Raw genomic sequence first — 19,029 nt, 5'->3', positions numbered from 1 at the left:
ATAATATCACAAACACTAATTAGGTTTACAGTTAATTGTGCACTATAGATAGAATTTACACCGACTTAATCAAAATATCTACGAAAAATGAAATTATTATCAGGAGTAAAACAAAACCCGTGTCGCCATTTCAGGCGTCCCGTATATAATGTTTATAATTTATAATTCAATATTGACACAAATTTATTAAAAATTAAAATGCGGGGGCTAACTTAAGAGTTAAGAGCATAATATTTAATTATTTTTTATTAAATGAACAAGTGACGAACAAACGATTATTTATAACGAACAATCAAAAACAAACGACGAACAAACATTATTGAATATTTATAATTCAATATTGTCATAAATTCATTAAAAAATAGAATGGGGGGGCTAACTTAAGATCATAATATTTTAAATTAATTTTTATTTAATAAACAAGTAACGAACAAACGGTTATTTATAGCGAACAATCAAGAACAAACGACGAACAAACATTAATGAATATTTAAAACTCAATATTGACATAAATTTATTAAAAATTAAAATGCGGGGGCTAACTTAAGAGTTAAGAGTATATTTAATTATTTTTTATTAAATGAACAAGTGACGAACAAACGATTAATTATAACGAACAATCAAAAACAAACGACGAACAAACATTATTGAATATTTATAATTCAATATATCATAAATTCTTTAAAAAATTGAATGAGGGGGCTAACTTAAGATCATAATATTTTAAATTAATTTTTATTTAATAAACAAGTAACGAACAAACGGTTATTTATAACGAACAATCAAGAACAAACGACGAACAAACATTAATGAATATTTAAAACTCAATATTGACATTTTATTAACATTTTTAAATGCGGGGGCTAACTTAAGATCATATTTTAAATTAATTTTTATTAAATAAACAAGTAACGAACAAACGATTATTTATAACGAACAATCACGAACAAACGACGAACAAACATTAATGAATATTTATAATTCAATATTAACATAAATTCATTAAAAATTAGAATGGGGGGGCTAACTTAAGATCATATTTTAAAACATTTTTTATTAAATAAACTAGTAACGAACAAACGATTATTTATAACGAACAATCACGAACAAACGACGAACAAACGATATACGAGTATAAAAATCAAAAAATTACAAAAAAAATAATATTGGGGGGCTAACTTCCAGGACCTTCATCGAGGGTCGTTTAGAGCGAAAATGATGACGTCATGAGTGACGTCATAGCCGCGATCAACACGACCGCGGTCGTCAAATGGAACGGCAGAAGGGGACGTTTTGAGCGTTTTGGTCAAAATTAACGTCTTCTGGAACGCAGCCTTAATGTACCGTATCGATATTCGATTGTAATAAAAATCGATTCTCCTATATGGACCATTTAAATGATTCACTTTAATTTTACAAAAAACTAAAATTTAAAGAAGAATTTCTTTTCTTTTAGCTAATAAATTACGGAAATAATTTATTTTTTTAATATTTTAAGTTCTAGTACGATCCGTTATTTTATCGGTTTTTATTTTGAATCATCCCTGACGCGCGCCATTGTGCTGGTTGATTGGTGTTACTCGGTGTGTCATTATGACCAGCTTGAGTGTTTTTATTAAGTTTTAGAGCACATATGATATATTTTTTAAGAAGTTTTAGTGAAAATGAAAATTGTGACAATAATGCCCGCGGATCCTTATAATACTTGACCTGGTGGAAATTCGGAGCCACCACGGTGAGTTAATTTGATGTCTGTCTGAGGTTATTGTTGTGACATGTAGTTATATATCTAGATTATTTGGCCGTCGCCGTTTATTATATTTCTCTCGAATATGCTATGCTGTAATTGATATTCGTACAACACTTATAAGACTAAATGTCTCCCCAGTAGAAATGTAGTAGAAATGCGACGGGTAGGAGCTGTCATTGATACACCCTTTATCCCGTACTTGGCGTTGGTCTTACGCTTTATAAAGGAATGAATACGACTATTGACGGCATCGCATCTAATAAAGAACATCTACATAATTAATATTCACTGTGTTATTGTACAACATTATGTTGTGCATCATATTTAGTAGCTTGTTGTTTTTAAATGATATACTTCTCCTTGTATTGGTGCTCCTTTATATTTAGTGGCTGCTACTCCAAAACCAACATTTTGTATTGGCGATTTTGAGATTTTAAATGTAGAATATTCATCTAGACTTTAAATGCTGTTTCTAACATTCTATGGCTTTGCCTTTGCATGTAACCATAGTTGAATATGTCAGTGTTGAAAAATGCTGTGCTTCTTTAGATCATCATCCCTAATGTCTTGATCCATTACAATTTTAATAACATGTTTAGGAATATTTATTGCCTAAATGCTTATCTTCTTTACCCTCTTGTATTTGTTGTGTCCTGGTATTTATTTTAGATATATTATCACAATTAAACAATAAACAAATGTAAACACATATTTACAAACTCAATCAGTGCTAGATCTACAATTACGGTAATTAGTATGGTAATTATTGTTTGTGCCTTTTACCCTACCTATTTCCTTTGTATATGTAACATATATATGGCAAATTTTTTATTCCTTTTTTTTATATTACAAAATAATAATAAGCAACCCCAGAGTAGGTTGGTTTATACTGAAGTCATTCCGCTACTGACAACCTTCAATGAGAATTTTTAAAATGTGGCATTAGTTACATTTTTTAATTGAAATATACGTAAGAAGATGTGTATTTACAACAAAACAACTTTTATCAGTAAAAAATGGAATTCAAATAATTTAGAGCATTTTTAAACAATATCATCTAAGGGACTCAATGTTTTTTCCCATATTTTTAAATTAAAATAGCATATATGTATTTCAAATTAATGTTTAGTTGTAGTTACAGCAATACGACGAAATATTTTGTACAAATTACACTATTCAATTGTTCAATTTTGATAGTAATGTTATGTATACATAACTAATTTAGGCGACATACATGTCGCCTAAATTAATTTGTTAAATTTTTGTTAAGGCCAGCTTAATCTTAATGATGTATGGCCCCCATAAATAAAGATTAAAATAAAACAAATACTGAAAACAAAATAAATTAAATATTTAAGGGCGCTGTATAACAAACGTAATTTATTTGCTATTTTTTGCTCGATATCAATAATGGCAACACATTGGCACTTGAAATGTTCACAATGTACTCAGTTGTATATTTTATACTTTGATAAATTATAATAAAATTGAAACAATTTTTAGCATATTTACGTAAGGTTCGATAGTCTACGTTTGCAAGTTAATAAAAAATTAAAATATGCTAATAATTGTTATATTACCTATACAATTCGAAGTATTTTGTATCGATAAATATAATAATTTATAGTATACAAACAACTTGAGAAAAAAATTCAAGGTTTAATTTCCTATAGAATCCCCCTACAATGGTTTATGGTAGTGATGATGATAATGATGAATGTAATTTGCATAGTAGCATATATGCTTTCCGTTCTTAAAACAATGTAGAAACAAATTCTTGTCATCTATAAAGAGTCGGGAGTTCTCTCAGCACCTTCCGAACCATGGTATACCTTAGTGCAAGATCTTACTTGTTGATAACATATATGCTTAAAATACTGCTTACGAAACCGAAGTCACCACATGTTTACATATAAATTTCGAGGAGTTCCCTCGATTACTTATGGATCCCTTCATCAGGTCATTACTTTATGACTATGCAATGGTACCAAATTGGGATAATAAGCTATACACCAAAAGAAAAATTTTGAAAATCGGTTCACAAAAGTCAGAGTAATTATTGAACATAAAAATACGAACATAACACCTCCTCCACTTTGAAAGTTGGTTAAAATTCCAGCCTATGTGTTATTCTGATGTATAAGCTATATTATTGTAAAGTTTCATTAAAATCCGTTCAGTAGTTTTGAGTGAAAGAGTAACAAACATCCATACATACATCCATACACACATCCATACATATACATCCAAACTTTCGCCTATAATATTAGTAGGATAGTAGGATTAAAAACTAATGTTAATGACATAGCTAACATTGTTGTAACTTGTAACCATTACTAATAAATGCTTGGAAACAAAGATAATTGATAAACATCTAAACAATGAGATGTACCACTCTGCTTTCTTTTTGTTTGCTTTCTGTACTCATAATATTTATAGTTGAAGCCCATTGTTTGCTAGCATGATGTTGATGAATCTGATACATGGCATTCTTTCACCAGACTCATCCTGGGCCCTCACTAAAATCGGCAGCAATGGAGGTGGGAGCACGAGCACTGGATGTGCTGCCGCTACTGCAAGAGCGAGTAGCATCTTTAACTGGGGGCCGGGATCGCAGAGGGGGACCAATAATATGGTTCCCCGCTAACTCAAGGCGCGACCGTGTCGCACCTGATGACTACAGACGTTTGTTGCATTATCTCATTAGCATTCCTAGGTAATTCTTGTTTGTTTTTTTAACATTAATTATCTAATTATAAATATACAATGATGTTGGTATGATAAATGAAAAACTTAAGAATGGTTTTGAATTCTTTTTTTGTCTTGCAGTGATACCATAAGGTCACATGGCTTTACTATTTTAATTGACATGCGAGGATCGGCATGGGCAGCAATCAAACCAATCCTGAAAGTTCTTCAAGAACACTTCCCTTCATCCGTCCATCAGGCATTGGTAGTTAAGCCTGATAACTTTTGGCAGAAACAGCGTACAACCATAGGAGCTCATAAATACAAGTTTGAGGTTTGTTTTATTTTAATTTGGGACAAAATATCTAGACTCTAGAGTAATGGTATACAACAATACCCCATTATAGTAATTAGATAGATGTTTGGATTAAGTACATGGATTTTGCTCGATTTATTTTAACCATGTATATTGGCACAAGAATTATAATTATTAGTAATATTATTTGATTTCAGACAACAATGATTAGCTTAGAAGCACTGCCTAAAGTCATAGATAGTACGCAACTAACGCCTGATTTAGATGGCACTCTACAATATGACCATGCACAATGGATTGATTTAAGACTGGTAAGTTACTTCTATGTTAATTTTTATCTATGATAATTGATAACTCTCATTTCTATAGATCTTATAAGCAGGCTGTTTTGTAAAACAACATTGAGAAGATGATTCTCTAGTCCATTTTATTAATGAAGATGGATTATTAAATAAAGTGCAAACATGACGTTGCAGAACATGTTTATTGCTGAGTTTCGTTTTGATGAATTACTTGCTGTATATCAACCTTATTAAACTTGAACTAATTAGAACAAGTTATTAATACTTGCTTCTGTCAGCAAGAAATGTTTATTTATTGCATTTCTCATTTCGTCTCTTCATACTTTGAAAACACGAAAGGTTTGTCATAACTCAAAATGCAATTATGACAACAAAGAGCATCTTGATGGAGTGTACTATGATTCGTCGCACATTTTTTATCAAAGTCATATTACACAGATTTAGTTTACAATGATGATAATGCTTTTAGGCTTTGGAGGAGTTGATGTGGCAGGCTGGTGAGCTGCTGGATCGCTTGGACGACTTACAGGAAGACGTGGCGAGGGCTGACTTTGCGGATGATGTGACGGGGGCAAGACGAGCCATCGACGCCCATGCCGATATCAACAAGAGACTAGCTAAAGTACCAGTCGACGAATTGGAAGCACAAGGTTAGTTCTTATATTAATTGGCCTATTTCACCCAGTGGAGTGGTGATGCGAAGTGAGATGATAATGATATTTTTCGTATAAAATGTTCATATTTGTTTAATCGCTAGCTCAGAATGATACAAAATATACATTCATAACCGCGCAACCGAAAATATAATTTCATTTAATATTTCATTGCAGCCAGACTGAGTCTGACCTACGAGCTATCTAATCTAATATAACAACAGACAAAAGCAGCTCACAATACGAGCGCGCGGCAAATATCATTCGGCTTTAGCTGCAGTCGCGGTCGCGAATCTAACCCGATAAATGACTCCTAGTTCAGAGAATTAGAGGATGCATTTATGAATAATTTATTTGTTTACTATTATCTCCAACTGGCCATCGTAAATTGTATTTATTGAGATTAATTCGCGCGGCGCAGAATGTTTCGTGCTATTAATGGGTGATTCATGCAAATGATTGAGTGTTCACACGATGTCATTAAACACCTCCGACGGCGGCGATCCTGACCGCTTTTGCGGTTGGAACAGTTGCGAAAACGAGAGCATCCGCGCTATTTTCATGCTAGCAAAATTAGCACTTTTCGTGCGTATAACATATTATCATATATAATATTTATTATAACACTCATTACCACGCCTGAATAGCACAAAAACCGGTCGAGTGGTATGCTGCATGAGGTGTTGCATGAAGGTCTATAGTGCAGTGATTAAACTTAATGCTTCGCACGTAACCGGGAATGTAATCCTTAAAGTAACGCTAGTATGTCGTAGATTCGCCTGGGCCAATTTTTAAATTGTACTACATTTTCTGGCGTTATTAAAATTTCAAATGGATATTACGCGCGAGTGTTTCATAATCGTAATTCGCCGAAGGATGTAGGCGCATCGACATGTGCTTCGACTGCTGGCCGTGTACCGACAACACTGGTACGGTGAACATTACTTTCACGATAACTAGAGTAGGAGAATATTCAAACGCACGTTGCATGCACACTTTTGACTCTTTAGTTAGATACTACTTTTGCCAGCGGCGACATAAAATTTTCGGTGAACATTTTCAATGAGAAGTTAGTTACACGTTTTGGATCTCTATGAAAAATGCAACATGTACGAGGGTTCGTAAAATATTTTAACATTTTAATTCATAAAATTTAATCTCGTATTATGTTTTTATAATTAGTATGTTCCGGTGTTTTGCTCTCGTGGTGTGCGGCGACTGTTAACAATAATTGTTACGAATATAATGTAATATTACGAATGTAAAAGTTGCCGGAATTAATGTTTGTGTAAGTTTTAAGTAATCTCTGTAATCAATTAACGTCGATGTGTATATTTTTTGTTGAATAAACGCCTGATTTTCAAAGTTTCGGCAGGCTACGTCTAGTATCCCTACAGTTAATTTTTTCGCCGTCTCATCGTGATCTTTTTTGTAAAGCTCTCCTCAGGTTGAAATTGAAAGTAGACCTTTCAATTTCAGGTCGTGGTTGAAGGGTTCTATAGACCGCGGTTTTTAGACTTTTTGGATTCGTATTTTATGAAGTGAAAATGTCCGAGTATTGCGTTCAGTGAAGTTTCCATTCCTCTAATAAACATAATATAACTGTGACTCAGTGTAATCAAATGTTATCGATTTAGGTCGCTTCGTCAATCATCATATTGTACACTATGTGTAGTCTTATCCGCCTTAAAATCTTTATACTTAGATTACTTTTATAGTTATGTTTTACTTCAATTATGATATAATATATGAAGTGCTGTATCTAAATATGTAATAAAGTATGCAGTGTCTATAAGATATAAACTATATTTACGCAGGTTTTATGACAATCAAACAAAGACCACACAAAACGACTCAAAAATGGACAGAGGATGGAATTTTTTATCAGTAAGTGCTTTATAAAATGAGTCTGAATGGCTACCGTCTGACGTCTTTGTTTGATTCAAGGCTAAGGCAAGGCTAGGTGGATACAGGAACACATTGTATCTAGGTATTTTATCAAGTGTGTAGATACTGGCTAGGTGGATACAGGAATATATTATAGTATGAAATATTTTCCCAGGTGAGCGAGTAGTTCAACGCCTAGAAGCGGCGGAGGCGGCGTGTTCTGAGGCGAGCGGGAGCGGCGGCGAGGCGGCGTTTCACTGCGGCTCGCCCGCCACCGTGCGTGCGCAGATCGCCGCCGTACGCTCGGCGCACGCACACGCACACAAGCTGTGGCAGCACAAGAAGATGCAGCTCGATCAGTGCTTCCAGCTGCGGCTGTTCGAACAGGACTGCGAGAAGGTAAATAGACTGTATAGTATTAAGTAAGTATACTCCACGGGCCAGCTCCAAGGAAATGTTAAAAATACTGCGCACACCCCGTGCGAATATTTTGTCATAGCTGTCTGCGTACATGTACTAAGTGAGTACCCGATCCGATCCCTCGCGTCCCGAGTATGTAATTTTTTTCATATGAATGAAAAGACTCACTGTATTAAGTTTTTTGTAACGTAATTTATTAGTTTTAACTAAGATCCAACAAGCCCGTACATACGTCATTTAGCATTTGTTGTAATGTTACTCATATATTGCAGATGCTAGAATGGATCGTGAATCATCGGACAGCATTTCTGGCGACATACGTCGAGATTGGACGATCGTGTGCCGCCGCGAAGAGACTACAAGAGGAGCATGCTAGGTTTGAAATTTGAATCACTATGATCTACTTTATCTCTTTCATATAAATATTTTCCACCTATTTAATAGATCCAGTCTGTGGAATGCCATATTTCAGATTGTATAACATTATGTTAGTAGACTACAGACTAGGCATGTTGGGTCAATCGTAGTTTGGATATCGTGTTCTCCATCTTGTTCTTAGTATTCATGAAACAGAAAGCATGATTTTGAAAAATAATTAACATCACTTAAACTTCCGGAATTGAGTCTGAAATCCTGAGTAAAAAGTTTTTTGACGTTCATTGGTACATATTTCTGTCTGCATGTCGGAAAAATGGAATGTATTTTGTTCTTTTAAAACATTTGCCCCTGACTTATATTTTATAAGTCAGGTATAATATAGGTTAGGTCAACCGACAGCTCCAAATTCTAAATACAGACATATCAAACGGGATAGAAGTAGGTCATGTCTGTTTGAGGTCTGATTTCCGAATAGTCTTCATGTTTGGATTTTATAACGTTTTTCGGGATTAAAGCCATCATTAATTTGACATACCTGATAATATTATAAATTAATGCGAAAGTGGGTCTGTCTGTCTGTTACCTCTTTACGCCCAAACCACTGAACCGATTTTGCTGAAATTTGGTATGGAGATAAGCGAATTTTGGCGCAATAAAGTTGCGGGCGTCGTCTGGTACCATAGTTTGCTACACTAGTAATAACGCCAATTTTTTTGTTGGGGGTATAGATTTTCTTGTTTTACCCGACTTACCCGGTGCGTTACAGTAGGCCTACTACGAAACTGTTTTGAGACTTAAACATTCGGGCGAGAATGCCACGTCCTGCTCTAACAACGTCATTTCACGTTTGTTAGAGTAGACGCAGCATTCTCGTCCGTTTGTTTGAGTCTAAAAACAGTTTCATGGTACAAGGCCAGGTAACAGGATAATATGTTTTTACATTGTTCTACATTTCCACTAAGCATGTAACTTTAGACCCTTGTTGTTATTACTTCCACCCAGAAGCGAACAGATGTCGGTTGTTAAATGCTTACCGGCAAAACCGGCTTCCTTGTTCAATACGTTTTGTAACAATCAATGATTTAATAATCACTCGCACAGTGTACCTGTAATTGGTATATTATCTGCACATTAATTGCTGCTATTAGTTTTTTATTCGTTCGATGCACACGAAAATAAACATGCTGATGTGTATGAAATATTATTTAATTGTTGTTTTTTTTATAATTTAGAAATCATTAGAAAATATGTTAACCTAGCCCTGATTAGCGTTAAAGATGGAAGTAATTTAGTATTTAGTGTTGGCATTTGATTTAGTTTAATTTGAAATATGAACTGGTTTTCATGTAGTCCTTCTACAATATTATGAATGCTATCCTTAAAGTGCCTTAAACCATAACAACTTTATGTACAGGCTTCAAACACAAAAGTCTTTCTTCTCATTCTTGGCTCTTTTTTGCCAATTCGGGTTAATGCCAACCATGTGTTAAAATATGCTTTCTCGCTTACATTGCAATATGAATAATGAGAGTGATTATAAAAATCTTATAGAAATAAAGTCATTTTAATCTCGCGTAACATCAATCCAGGTTAGCGCTAATGATCATTATGTTTTCAATTTTTTTTTAATTCAAAAGGCTAATTTTCTGTTACCAGGTTCGCAGCAGCGTGCACTGGCGGTGGTCGGCCCAGCGTAGCTCGAGTGACGACAGCGGCGCGACGTCTTGCAGATAAACGACATTACGCCGAAACACAGATCACCTCGCTCGCGCATCGCCTCGAAAGGGCTTATAAACAGCTATCTGCAGGTATGTTTGAAACGAATAATGAATATGGTGTTTGAAAACTTTCGCTTATCATCGTTCACGACCACAGTGAGAGAAACGTGTCTTAAGGAATTAAGGAATAAAGAATTTGTCTTTGGCGTACTCTGGTACTCTTGTGCGCGCTTATATGTCATATCAGGAATACGCGCCATTTCGGCTCGACCCACGATTTGTCGGAGCTCACGCGTGGAGTACGAGAATTTAATATATCAGAGTATGTTTTACATGTTTAATTAAAACTATTTTACTTTAACCAGGTCTAGACGAGCGGTCAGCGGTGCTGTCCCTCTCCGTGGTGTTTCATCACAAGGCGGAGGCGTACGCGTCCGCGGTGGGCGGATGGGGCGCGCAATGTGCGGTCGCGTTACAGCTCGCGACGGGGCAGGGCGGCGCGCCGTGCAACGAGCCGCGAGCGCTCGAACAACACGCGCAACGCCATCGCCAGCTGTACGAGCACATGTGTCAGGCGTACACCGAGGTATTGCCAAAAATGCTTAAAATTTCTGTTGGGACCGTGCAGGCACTTGTCTAGCAAATAATCAATTTTAAGTTTCGCATTTGTGACTCCAATTGACGTCTTTGTTTAAACAAACAAACAGACGATTAATCGTCTTCCAAAAAGCAGGAGGTTGCTCAGTTGTACAGTAATGTGATATTAAGTAACTTTTTTGTATAAGAGAACGTGAACAAACAATAAGGGTTCCGTTTTTTGCCATTTGGCTACGGAACCCTAAAAAGCTACAGTACATTTCGAGTATATAATTAGGCGTGTTAAAAGAAACGACATCCAAAAACTACACGGCTTATGCCGTTTGTACGCTATTGTATGTATTTATGTCGTAGATGGAGCTTACTGTACCAAATTATTTGATTTTATTTTTTATAATTCGCGAGTTTTTAGTCACACGCTAGAATTCTATTCTCTATAATATTAGTTGACGTGCTGGTTTGTGTTAAATATTTAAATGCGTTCTGTTTGTTGTTTTAGGTTCATTCGACTAGCAAGAAGTTGCTGTACCAACTTGACCACTTAGTTCAAGTTTGTCATCAGACCGATCCTGCGGATATGGTAAGTGGTTCTTTAATTTTTTGTTAATAAACTACACAATACGCAGACGTATCCTAGTAGAAAATAATTAATCCGCCAAGATAAAACTCAGAACAAATTCCACCTCACATTGAGGACAAGCTCAAGTAGCAGAAATACTAACATTGTCATTTACTCACTCTTTTTCACTTGATTCGTTCTAATTCGATTTTTAAATACATAATATATTCTTTTAACAGAGCGACGGCACAGTGAGTTCAGCGGGTAGCAGCGGCGGCGATCCGGCGGCCGACTACAGCTCGGGAGCCAATCACGTGCTGGCCGTCATACACCAGATACTGGGGCATCATAGAGCGTTGGAGGCACGGTACCACCAGGCGCGCCTTAAACTGCACCAACGATTGGCGCTGTTGCTGTATAAGGAGGATTGTAGACAGGTAAGTGCCATTTCTTGGCTGTTATCTGTATAGATAACATGTATATAGATACATAATAATAATATCATAATGCATTACATACTATATGGTTTGGGCTATGCGATGAATCGCTTGCATAGTTACGTGACGTCTTTCAGTCAGTCTAGATTAAATAAATTTAAACCATATAAATCTTTGAGCAAGCAAAACCTGTGTTTAGCGATGTAAAAAACCTCATCTAATCGCCTCGATGTTCAACTTGATGCTTCAATTTGTCGTAGTTGATTCGTGCTGAAAAAAAATGTCTTATGTTTTATCATGAAATGTCTTGTTCCTTAGGTGCTGGACTGGTTAGGTAACCACGGTGAAAAGTTTCTAATGAAGAACACTGGAATAGGAAGGAATCTCCATAAGGCTAGGGTATATCAGAAATCTCATGAACACTTCGAAAACGTAGCTCAGGTATGTAATTTTTTCTTACCTAGATTATGATATAAGATAAAATTTAGTGTACTAACTAAAACTATTGCTCTTAAATGCCCAACATCTTGACAAATACTTCAAACAACAGGTTACTATCTTTATTACAAAGTGCAAAGGTATTTAGTTTGCTGATAGCAAAGTCTCCTTTGCATTTAGGCAAGAGTTACCTGTTTCACAATATTTTGACAACAACAATTCAGTTTCAAGATTTTCTGTATCGCTGATATAAAATAAGCAGTGACAAAACTTAAACTTCAGAATAAGGTCCTAAATTCTTCCTCTCCGTAAATTTTGTATAGTGGACGTATACTAATCATTTTAATTCTCTAGAACACATACACGAATGCCGAGAAACTTCTTGCGGCGGCGGAGGAGTTGGCTCGCAGCGGGGAATGTGATCCCGAAGAGGTGTTGGGAGTCGCGCGAGAATTGGAGGCGCATGTCGCTGCGTTCGCCGCGCGAGTAGACCGACGCCGGAGACGGTTAGATCTAGCTGTCCTGCTCTACTCACATGAGAAGGAGGTAGATTTTGAGATAAACTTGTCACTTCTTACGTTATAAACTTTTCAAGCCTAATGTCATTCTGCTAAGGTTTACTAGATCTATAGGATATTTTTATGGCACAAGACCCAATTTCATTAACCTCTGTTTGTTAAATCCTAACAAGGCATTACTTAACGGACCTTGGAAAATTAAACAGACTGTTAAAATACTTATGTCCCACAGCAAAAATTTAACAGCGGATTAGTAAATGCAATGTTAAGTGAACAACTATCAATTCATTCATTCTTGTTACAAGGCGATGAAATTGCAATGTACAAGATTAATACGACATGTTTGCTGCAATGTGTCACTTTCTTCCATCTATACTAATATTATAATTCTGCAGAGTTTGTTAGTTAGTTTGTTTGTTTGTTTGAACGCGCTAATCTCAGGAACTACTGGTCCGTTTTGAAAAATTATTTCAATGTTAGATAGCCCATTTATCGAGGAAGGCTATAGGCTATATTTTATAACGCTAAGACTAATAGAAACGAAGAAATAGAGGAAAATGTGGAAAAAACGGGGGGAAATTATTTGAAAGGGCTTATTTGAACGCGCTAATCTCAGGAACTACTGGTCCGATTTGAAAAATTCTTTCAGTGTTAGATAGCCCATTGATTGTGGAAGGCTATAGGCGATATTTTATCACGCTAGGATTAATAGGAGCGAAGAAATAGTGGAAAATGTGGAAAAAACGGGGGAAATTATATGAAAGGGCTTTTTTTATTATTTATTTAACATTGCTTGATGAAACTGGGTCTAAATCCAGCAAATAAGCTAGCGATTAGCCACCTAACGTAACGATTTATAGCCAAAACCTAATAAATAAAGCTATTAATCGTTGCACTTTAAATAGCTCGACATAATATAATATAAGCCTTAGCCTCTTTTTGATTTTGTCGTCGACATCTTAACACATTGTAATTTCTTAAAAATCTAGGCCCGTTATAAAATTTACATCATCCAGAAACATACACACGTATCATTAGTCGTTTTCCCGAGATCTCTTCAACTCAACCTCAATCGTCAAAAATGATGTTTGTTGAACAAATGACATGATTTTTGAGGATTGAGGTGGAGTCGAGTAGAGGAGATCTCGAGAAAACGACTAATGATACAGGCGTTAGTGTTAAAGGTCGTTCACACCATGTCGTCTGTTATAGCTGGTGCAGTGGCTGGAAACTGTCCGCGGCGGCGGTGTGTGCGCAGCGGACGAGAGCCCCGAGGCGGCGCGGCGGGCGCTCGAGCAGTGCGCCCAACACCGCGTCGCAAGTCTCGACGCCTGTGCCGCTACTATTGCGCATGGCGAAGCTCTGATGCAGGACCTCAGGTATGTGAAATACCTTAAGGGCAAAATCATGGGCGGTTCAAGTCATCGCATCCAACGTACAGCATGGCTGCTGAGACATAATCAATACTTAAGGAGAGTACTCGGTACTCGATTCTCATTATAATTATGTACTAAATTAGGTAAGTACTTAATTTTTGACCAAATTTCCCTTTTAATAAATGAATCACGGACACTTAGTTACTATGCGGCCGGCATGGCGCGCCGCTCGCACCCCTCTCGCGTGCGGTGTCCATGCGTTGGGTAAATAATTATTTAAATTTAAGCTACATTTACTCAGTGATCAATTGATACTATTTTTTTATATATTTTTGATGGTATAATATGTCTATCCCTTATGGATATTCCACAATAACATTTTTTGTCATTTTCTTTTTACGACAAATAATGGCTAATTTTCGAAGCAATTTTAATAAATACAGCATTAATCCTTATCCAATTAAATAACTTACATACATTGTTGATTTAATGTAGATCTATATGGCCCTTTACATCATATGATTTAAATTAATAATTTCGAAGATATTAAGCACCCCGCAAACGATCGAATTTGTTTGACAAACATGTTTGATGTAAACTAATGTGAAAACGTAAAATACGTTTTCATCAAACAGCAGCGCAGTCGAAATTTGTCAAACAATTAGCTAGAATCGGTATGAGATCATGACGTCTTGTTTGACAAATACAGCGGAACACGTTCAAACACGTTTGTCAAACACGTAGTTTTTTTGACAAACGCTTCAAACAAAACTGTACACTATCAAACTGTTTGACAAACACGTAAAATTTGACAATTTGATCGTTTGCGGGCTACTTTACAGATTTAAAAATTGCAGCGGTACCGACAAATACGGGCCACGGGTAGTAATAATTAATGGAAATTACTGTTATTTTAACTAATAGCGTTTGGATTTGGAAATTAAAACGAGAAAACATACGAGCACAATACTATATTCAGAATGGCAGATACAAAAGAGAGAGGACAAGGGCAATGACAAAATGACGTTGACATTGACAGATCAAATATGACAATTAACACATTTATCTATGGCACCATGTTGCAATTAAAAAATAATTTAACAATAATGAATACAAGTCAAAACTGCTGAATCGATTTTAATCATTTTTTCAGTGGCTATATATTTTATACCCTATGCGAAGCCGGGTTATATTTCAGACAAAGCTAGCAACACTTATGTCATCAAATTGTACTCACTAGGGACTTGGCCCCAAGTGTTGGCTAATAAGACAGTGCACATCATATTATCCGTAGGGAATATAGATATGATGTTAAAGCAACATTTATCAATTAACTAGCTGTCCCGGCAAACGTTGTTTTGCCATATAAATAATTTTAGGTATAAAAAATAGATGTTGGCCGATTCTCAGACCTACTCAATATGCTCACAAAATTTCATGAGAATCGGTCAAGCCGTTTCAAGGAGTATGGCAACGAAAACTGTGACACGAGAATTTTATATATAAGATGTCACTCGGATTTTCTTAAACATTTCGGTAGCCCATAGCTGGATGCTAAAAAAATCTTCTTTACAAAAAAAAAAGTATCAATTTATATTTCTCTTGGGTAATCTTAATGCAAGAAACCCGGCCAAAGGCCAATTTAGACTTATCATGCTCCTACTTTAGAAGTTAGAGACACATTTTACAACTTTGGAAGAGTCTCTGAAAATGATGTTAGGAACCACAATATGATTTTTGAGATCTATCAATAGATACCCCACACGCATAGGTTAGATAGATTAGACGAAAAAAAAAAATCAAACGTCGTACAAGAAAACAAAAAAAAAACAAAATGTAATAAATTATATTCCATCTACAAAAACAAATGTTTCCTATAATTGTAAATGAATAAAAATGAAATGTTGCTAAACGTTAATAAATTAATATAAAATTATAAATATTAACTGTGAAATAGGAGTATAAAATTATTGTTACGAAAACATTTGAAAAATGTCAGATGCATGAAACGGAAAAAGTCAACAGAGATTGACTCTGTTGAATCGAAATCAAATCTATAAAAAAGGGCGGCCATCTTAAATCGCTGGCACCACTGAAATGTCAGTACGAAATTGATAATTTCGATTGCAATTCCTTTACGAAGTGATTCGATATTTTTAAATTATCGATTAATTTTTGTTAGGTAACTTACCTACTATTGTCAATTATAATGTGTCACGCATATCATCATAAAACGGACAAACTATAGTAGGTTTTGTACATTAGATAAATCTGATTAAAAAACAATAAGAGCGTTTTTTAACCGACTTCCAAAAAACGAGGAGGTTATATATTCGGTTGTGGATATATATATATTTTTTTATTTTTGTATGTTCGACCACTACTCCGCCTTTTGTGAACCGATTTTCAAAATTTTTGTTTTGTTATATTAGGTTTCACTCCAATTTGGTCCCATTTTCACAAAAGTGGTGATCTGATGATGGGATCCATGAGTAATCGAGGGAACTCCTCAAAATTTATATGGAAACATATGGTGATTTTGGTTTTATGAGAAGCATCCTAAGCATATGCTACCAAAACGCAAGATTTTGCACCAAGGTATACTATGGTTCCGAAGATACTAAGAGAACTCCGGATTCCTTATAGATACAAGTTTGGGGGCTTAGGCGTTGTTTTAAGAACTGAAAGCATATGCTACTTTGCAAATTACATTCATCATCATCATCACTACCATGTCAGGGTCACCAATGTCACAACTCACATGGTTGTATATGGATACAATATACACACAACACCATAAAATATCATCAGTCATCACGTTATGTCCTTATTTATTTGGTATATTTCAAAGCGATTTTAATGTAAAAAAATATACTTAATGTTGTTTCATAATGACGTTGTTTCAAAATACATAATATTTCAAGTACCACAAAATTGGACATAAGTAACAAATTCAACCTTTACTCCAGAGCGTAAGGCACACATTTGGGTTGGACTGAAGGAAACGGGGCACTATGGAAAAAATACTTAGAAAGCTCAGATAAACTTTTCTCAAAAATCAACCCCTGTTGAATGACAGGCCGAAATGTGACCCTCTGTGTGAAAAATTTGGCTGAGGTTTAGGAACCTACGTCAATTAAAATATGTTGGTGACATGGGTTGAGGAGGATTGTTTTGGGTGAGAAAAACTCCTACTTACCGTTTCCACCGCCAGTAAACTCTCCGTTTAGAAGAAATTCGCATTTGAGATTTTCGTAATCTTCAGATAAGATCATCTGTTTTCTGATGTTTAAGTATTTTTAAAGCAAAGGCTGTGATGAGTGGGTCTTACTTAACTACTCAGCCACGGATAGCGAAGGGGGGAAGGGGAGGGGGGGGGCGCAGCCCCCCGCCAAAACAAAAACAAACACAATCTAGAAAGTCCAAAAGTTGGTAAGGTTAGGTTGGAACTTAGACCACAACACCCAGATATAGGAGCCCCGCGTAGCGGGGCTCCGTCATCTTTCTTTTGTAGTAGTTTGTCAAATAAATTGGGGTAGGTTTGTAAACATTTACCAAGATTAAGATAATATTAAGGGGTTGAAGTATTTTCTTACGCGATGGTTAGTAGGTAACTAAAAAGAGTGAAATTATTATTTTTAACAAAAAATTAAAACCGATTTCCAAGGTAAAAACAATAATAACATCCTTATAATATGAACTAAAAAGTATTATATTAGTAGTACCAAGTGTTACTTAATAACGCCATCTGCTGGTGGATAAAACAATTAGTTGCTCGCAAAGTAGTATTATTATTCGCCAATAGATGTCAGGAAGAGTCATATTTTTTAATTTATCGATTATCGATAAAGGACGAATAAAAAGACATTTTCTGAAAATGATTCCTAGCTAGATCGATTTATCGCCCCCGAAACCCCCTATATACTAAATTTCATTAAAATCGTTGGAGCCGATCCGAGATTCCAATTATATATATTGGAATCTCGGAAATTATAAATATTGCTCGTTTAAAGATATAAGATATATTTTGACGGCAAGAACTAAATCATCAGTTTAGTACAAAATAAAATATCTGCGAAGCTTAGTTAGGAAAATATGAAGCTTTACTTTTGCAATATAAAAATTATAATCTTTAATTTTCAACGTGAAATGAACCTTAAAACACATAAATGAAGATTATATTATTTGGTGTAATAGTGAGTGTCCCATCGCTCGTTTTTTCAAAATAGGTAGTGGGAGGATTTGGATTTAGATACAAAAAAGCACAGTGTTCTAATTTAAAAAACAAACTGTGCCATGCTTGCTCTTCGGATGTAGAGAAGTTAGAGCTCCTCAATGAAATCGAATAATGAAATCAAATTAATACCGATGTTGTGATGATGTGATGTTTAATAAGTATAGAACATGAAATTTAAAGTAAAATTGAAGTACTTAAGCGATATAAAATTTACGTTTTGGGGTTAGGCTTGTTAATGTCAGTAAAGACTCAAGAGCAAACAAACAACAAACAAATAACAATAGACTTTGTTATCTATTTTATATCGGAGAAATTTGACAGTACCTATGTGGTAACTTGATGTGCTGTTATAGTTCGTCTGGTGAAACGAAAGAAGCCACCGCTTAGAGTCTTCACCCTTAACTTAGCGGCCGGACAAACTGTACTTTTACTTTGTAGCCATTTCATTTTGACCGCGCGCGCGCTTGTTAGGGAGCGCTAGGGTAATGTTTGCACACGGGCGCCACATGGGCTAGAGACGGCCCTGTAATACAAGCTTAATCTGACACGCTGGAGCTCCTCCCGAAATCCCCTCTTCCCCTCCCCAACTATATGGGGACCCTAAAATTTTTAATAATTTTTCCATTTTTGTATCAAAAATGGAAATCTTAATGCGGTTCACAGACTACATTAACTTACCAAGTTTCAATAGTGAGTATAGCTCTTATAGTTTCAGAGAAACGTGGCTGTGACATACGGACATATGGATAGACAGG

General features: G+C 35.6%; 1 protein-coding gene across 4 annotated transcripts in view; it reads left to right on the top strand.

The window, feature by feature from the left end:
• Positions 1 to 1,542: 1,542 nt before the first annotated feature.
• LOC121738546 (triple functional domain protein) overlaps positions 1,543 to 19,029 on the top strand; it is a 149,740-nt gene continuing 132,253 nt past the window's right edge. For all 4 annotated transcript variants that reach the window (XR_006037302.1, XM_042130685.1, XM_042130684.1 and 1 more), the window contains exons 1-14: positions 1,543 to 1,735; positions 4,252 to 4,466; positions 4,580 to 4,772; positions 4,952 to 5,065; positions 5,526 to 5,706; positions 7,772 to 7,995; positions 8,289 to 8,392; positions 10,051 to 10,202; positions 10,478 to 10,698; positions 11,209 to 11,289; positions 11,508 to 11,705; positions 12,024 to 12,146; positions 12,498 to 12,689; positions 13,874 to 14,040. Coding sequence is in view for 3 of the 4 variants with exons in the window: in XM_042130685.1 (XP_041986619.1) it covers positions 4,285 to 4,466; positions 4,580 to 4,772; positions 4,952 to 5,065; positions 5,526 to 5,706; positions 7,772 to 7,995; positions 8,289 to 8,392; positions 10,051 to 10,202; positions 10,478 to 10,698; positions 11,209 to 11,289; positions 11,508 to 11,705; positions 12,024 to 12,146; positions 12,498 to 12,689; positions 13,874 to 14,040 (2,132 nt within the window). In the remaining variant the exon portion in view is untranslated. The remainder of the gene's footprint in view (positions 1,736 to 4,251; positions 4,467 to 4,579; positions 4,773 to 4,951; positions 5,066 to 5,525; positions 5,707 to 7,771; positions 7,996 to 8,288; positions 8,393 to 10,050; positions 10,203 to 10,477; positions 10,699 to 11,208; positions 11,290 to 11,507; positions 11,706 to 12,023; positions 12,147 to 12,497; positions 12,690 to 13,873; positions 14,041 to 19,029) is intronic.

The sequence above is a fragment of the Aricia agestis genome, chromosome Z (assembly GCF_905147365.1).
Source record: "Aricia agestis chromosome Z, ilAriAges1.1, whole genome shotgun sequence".
Taxonomy (NCBI): domain Eukaryota; kingdom Metazoa; phylum Arthropoda; class Insecta; order Lepidoptera; family Lycaenidae; genus Aricia; species Aricia agestis.
Note: the sequence above shows the minus strand (reverse complement) of the source record. Positions and strands in the feature narration are given on the sequence as shown.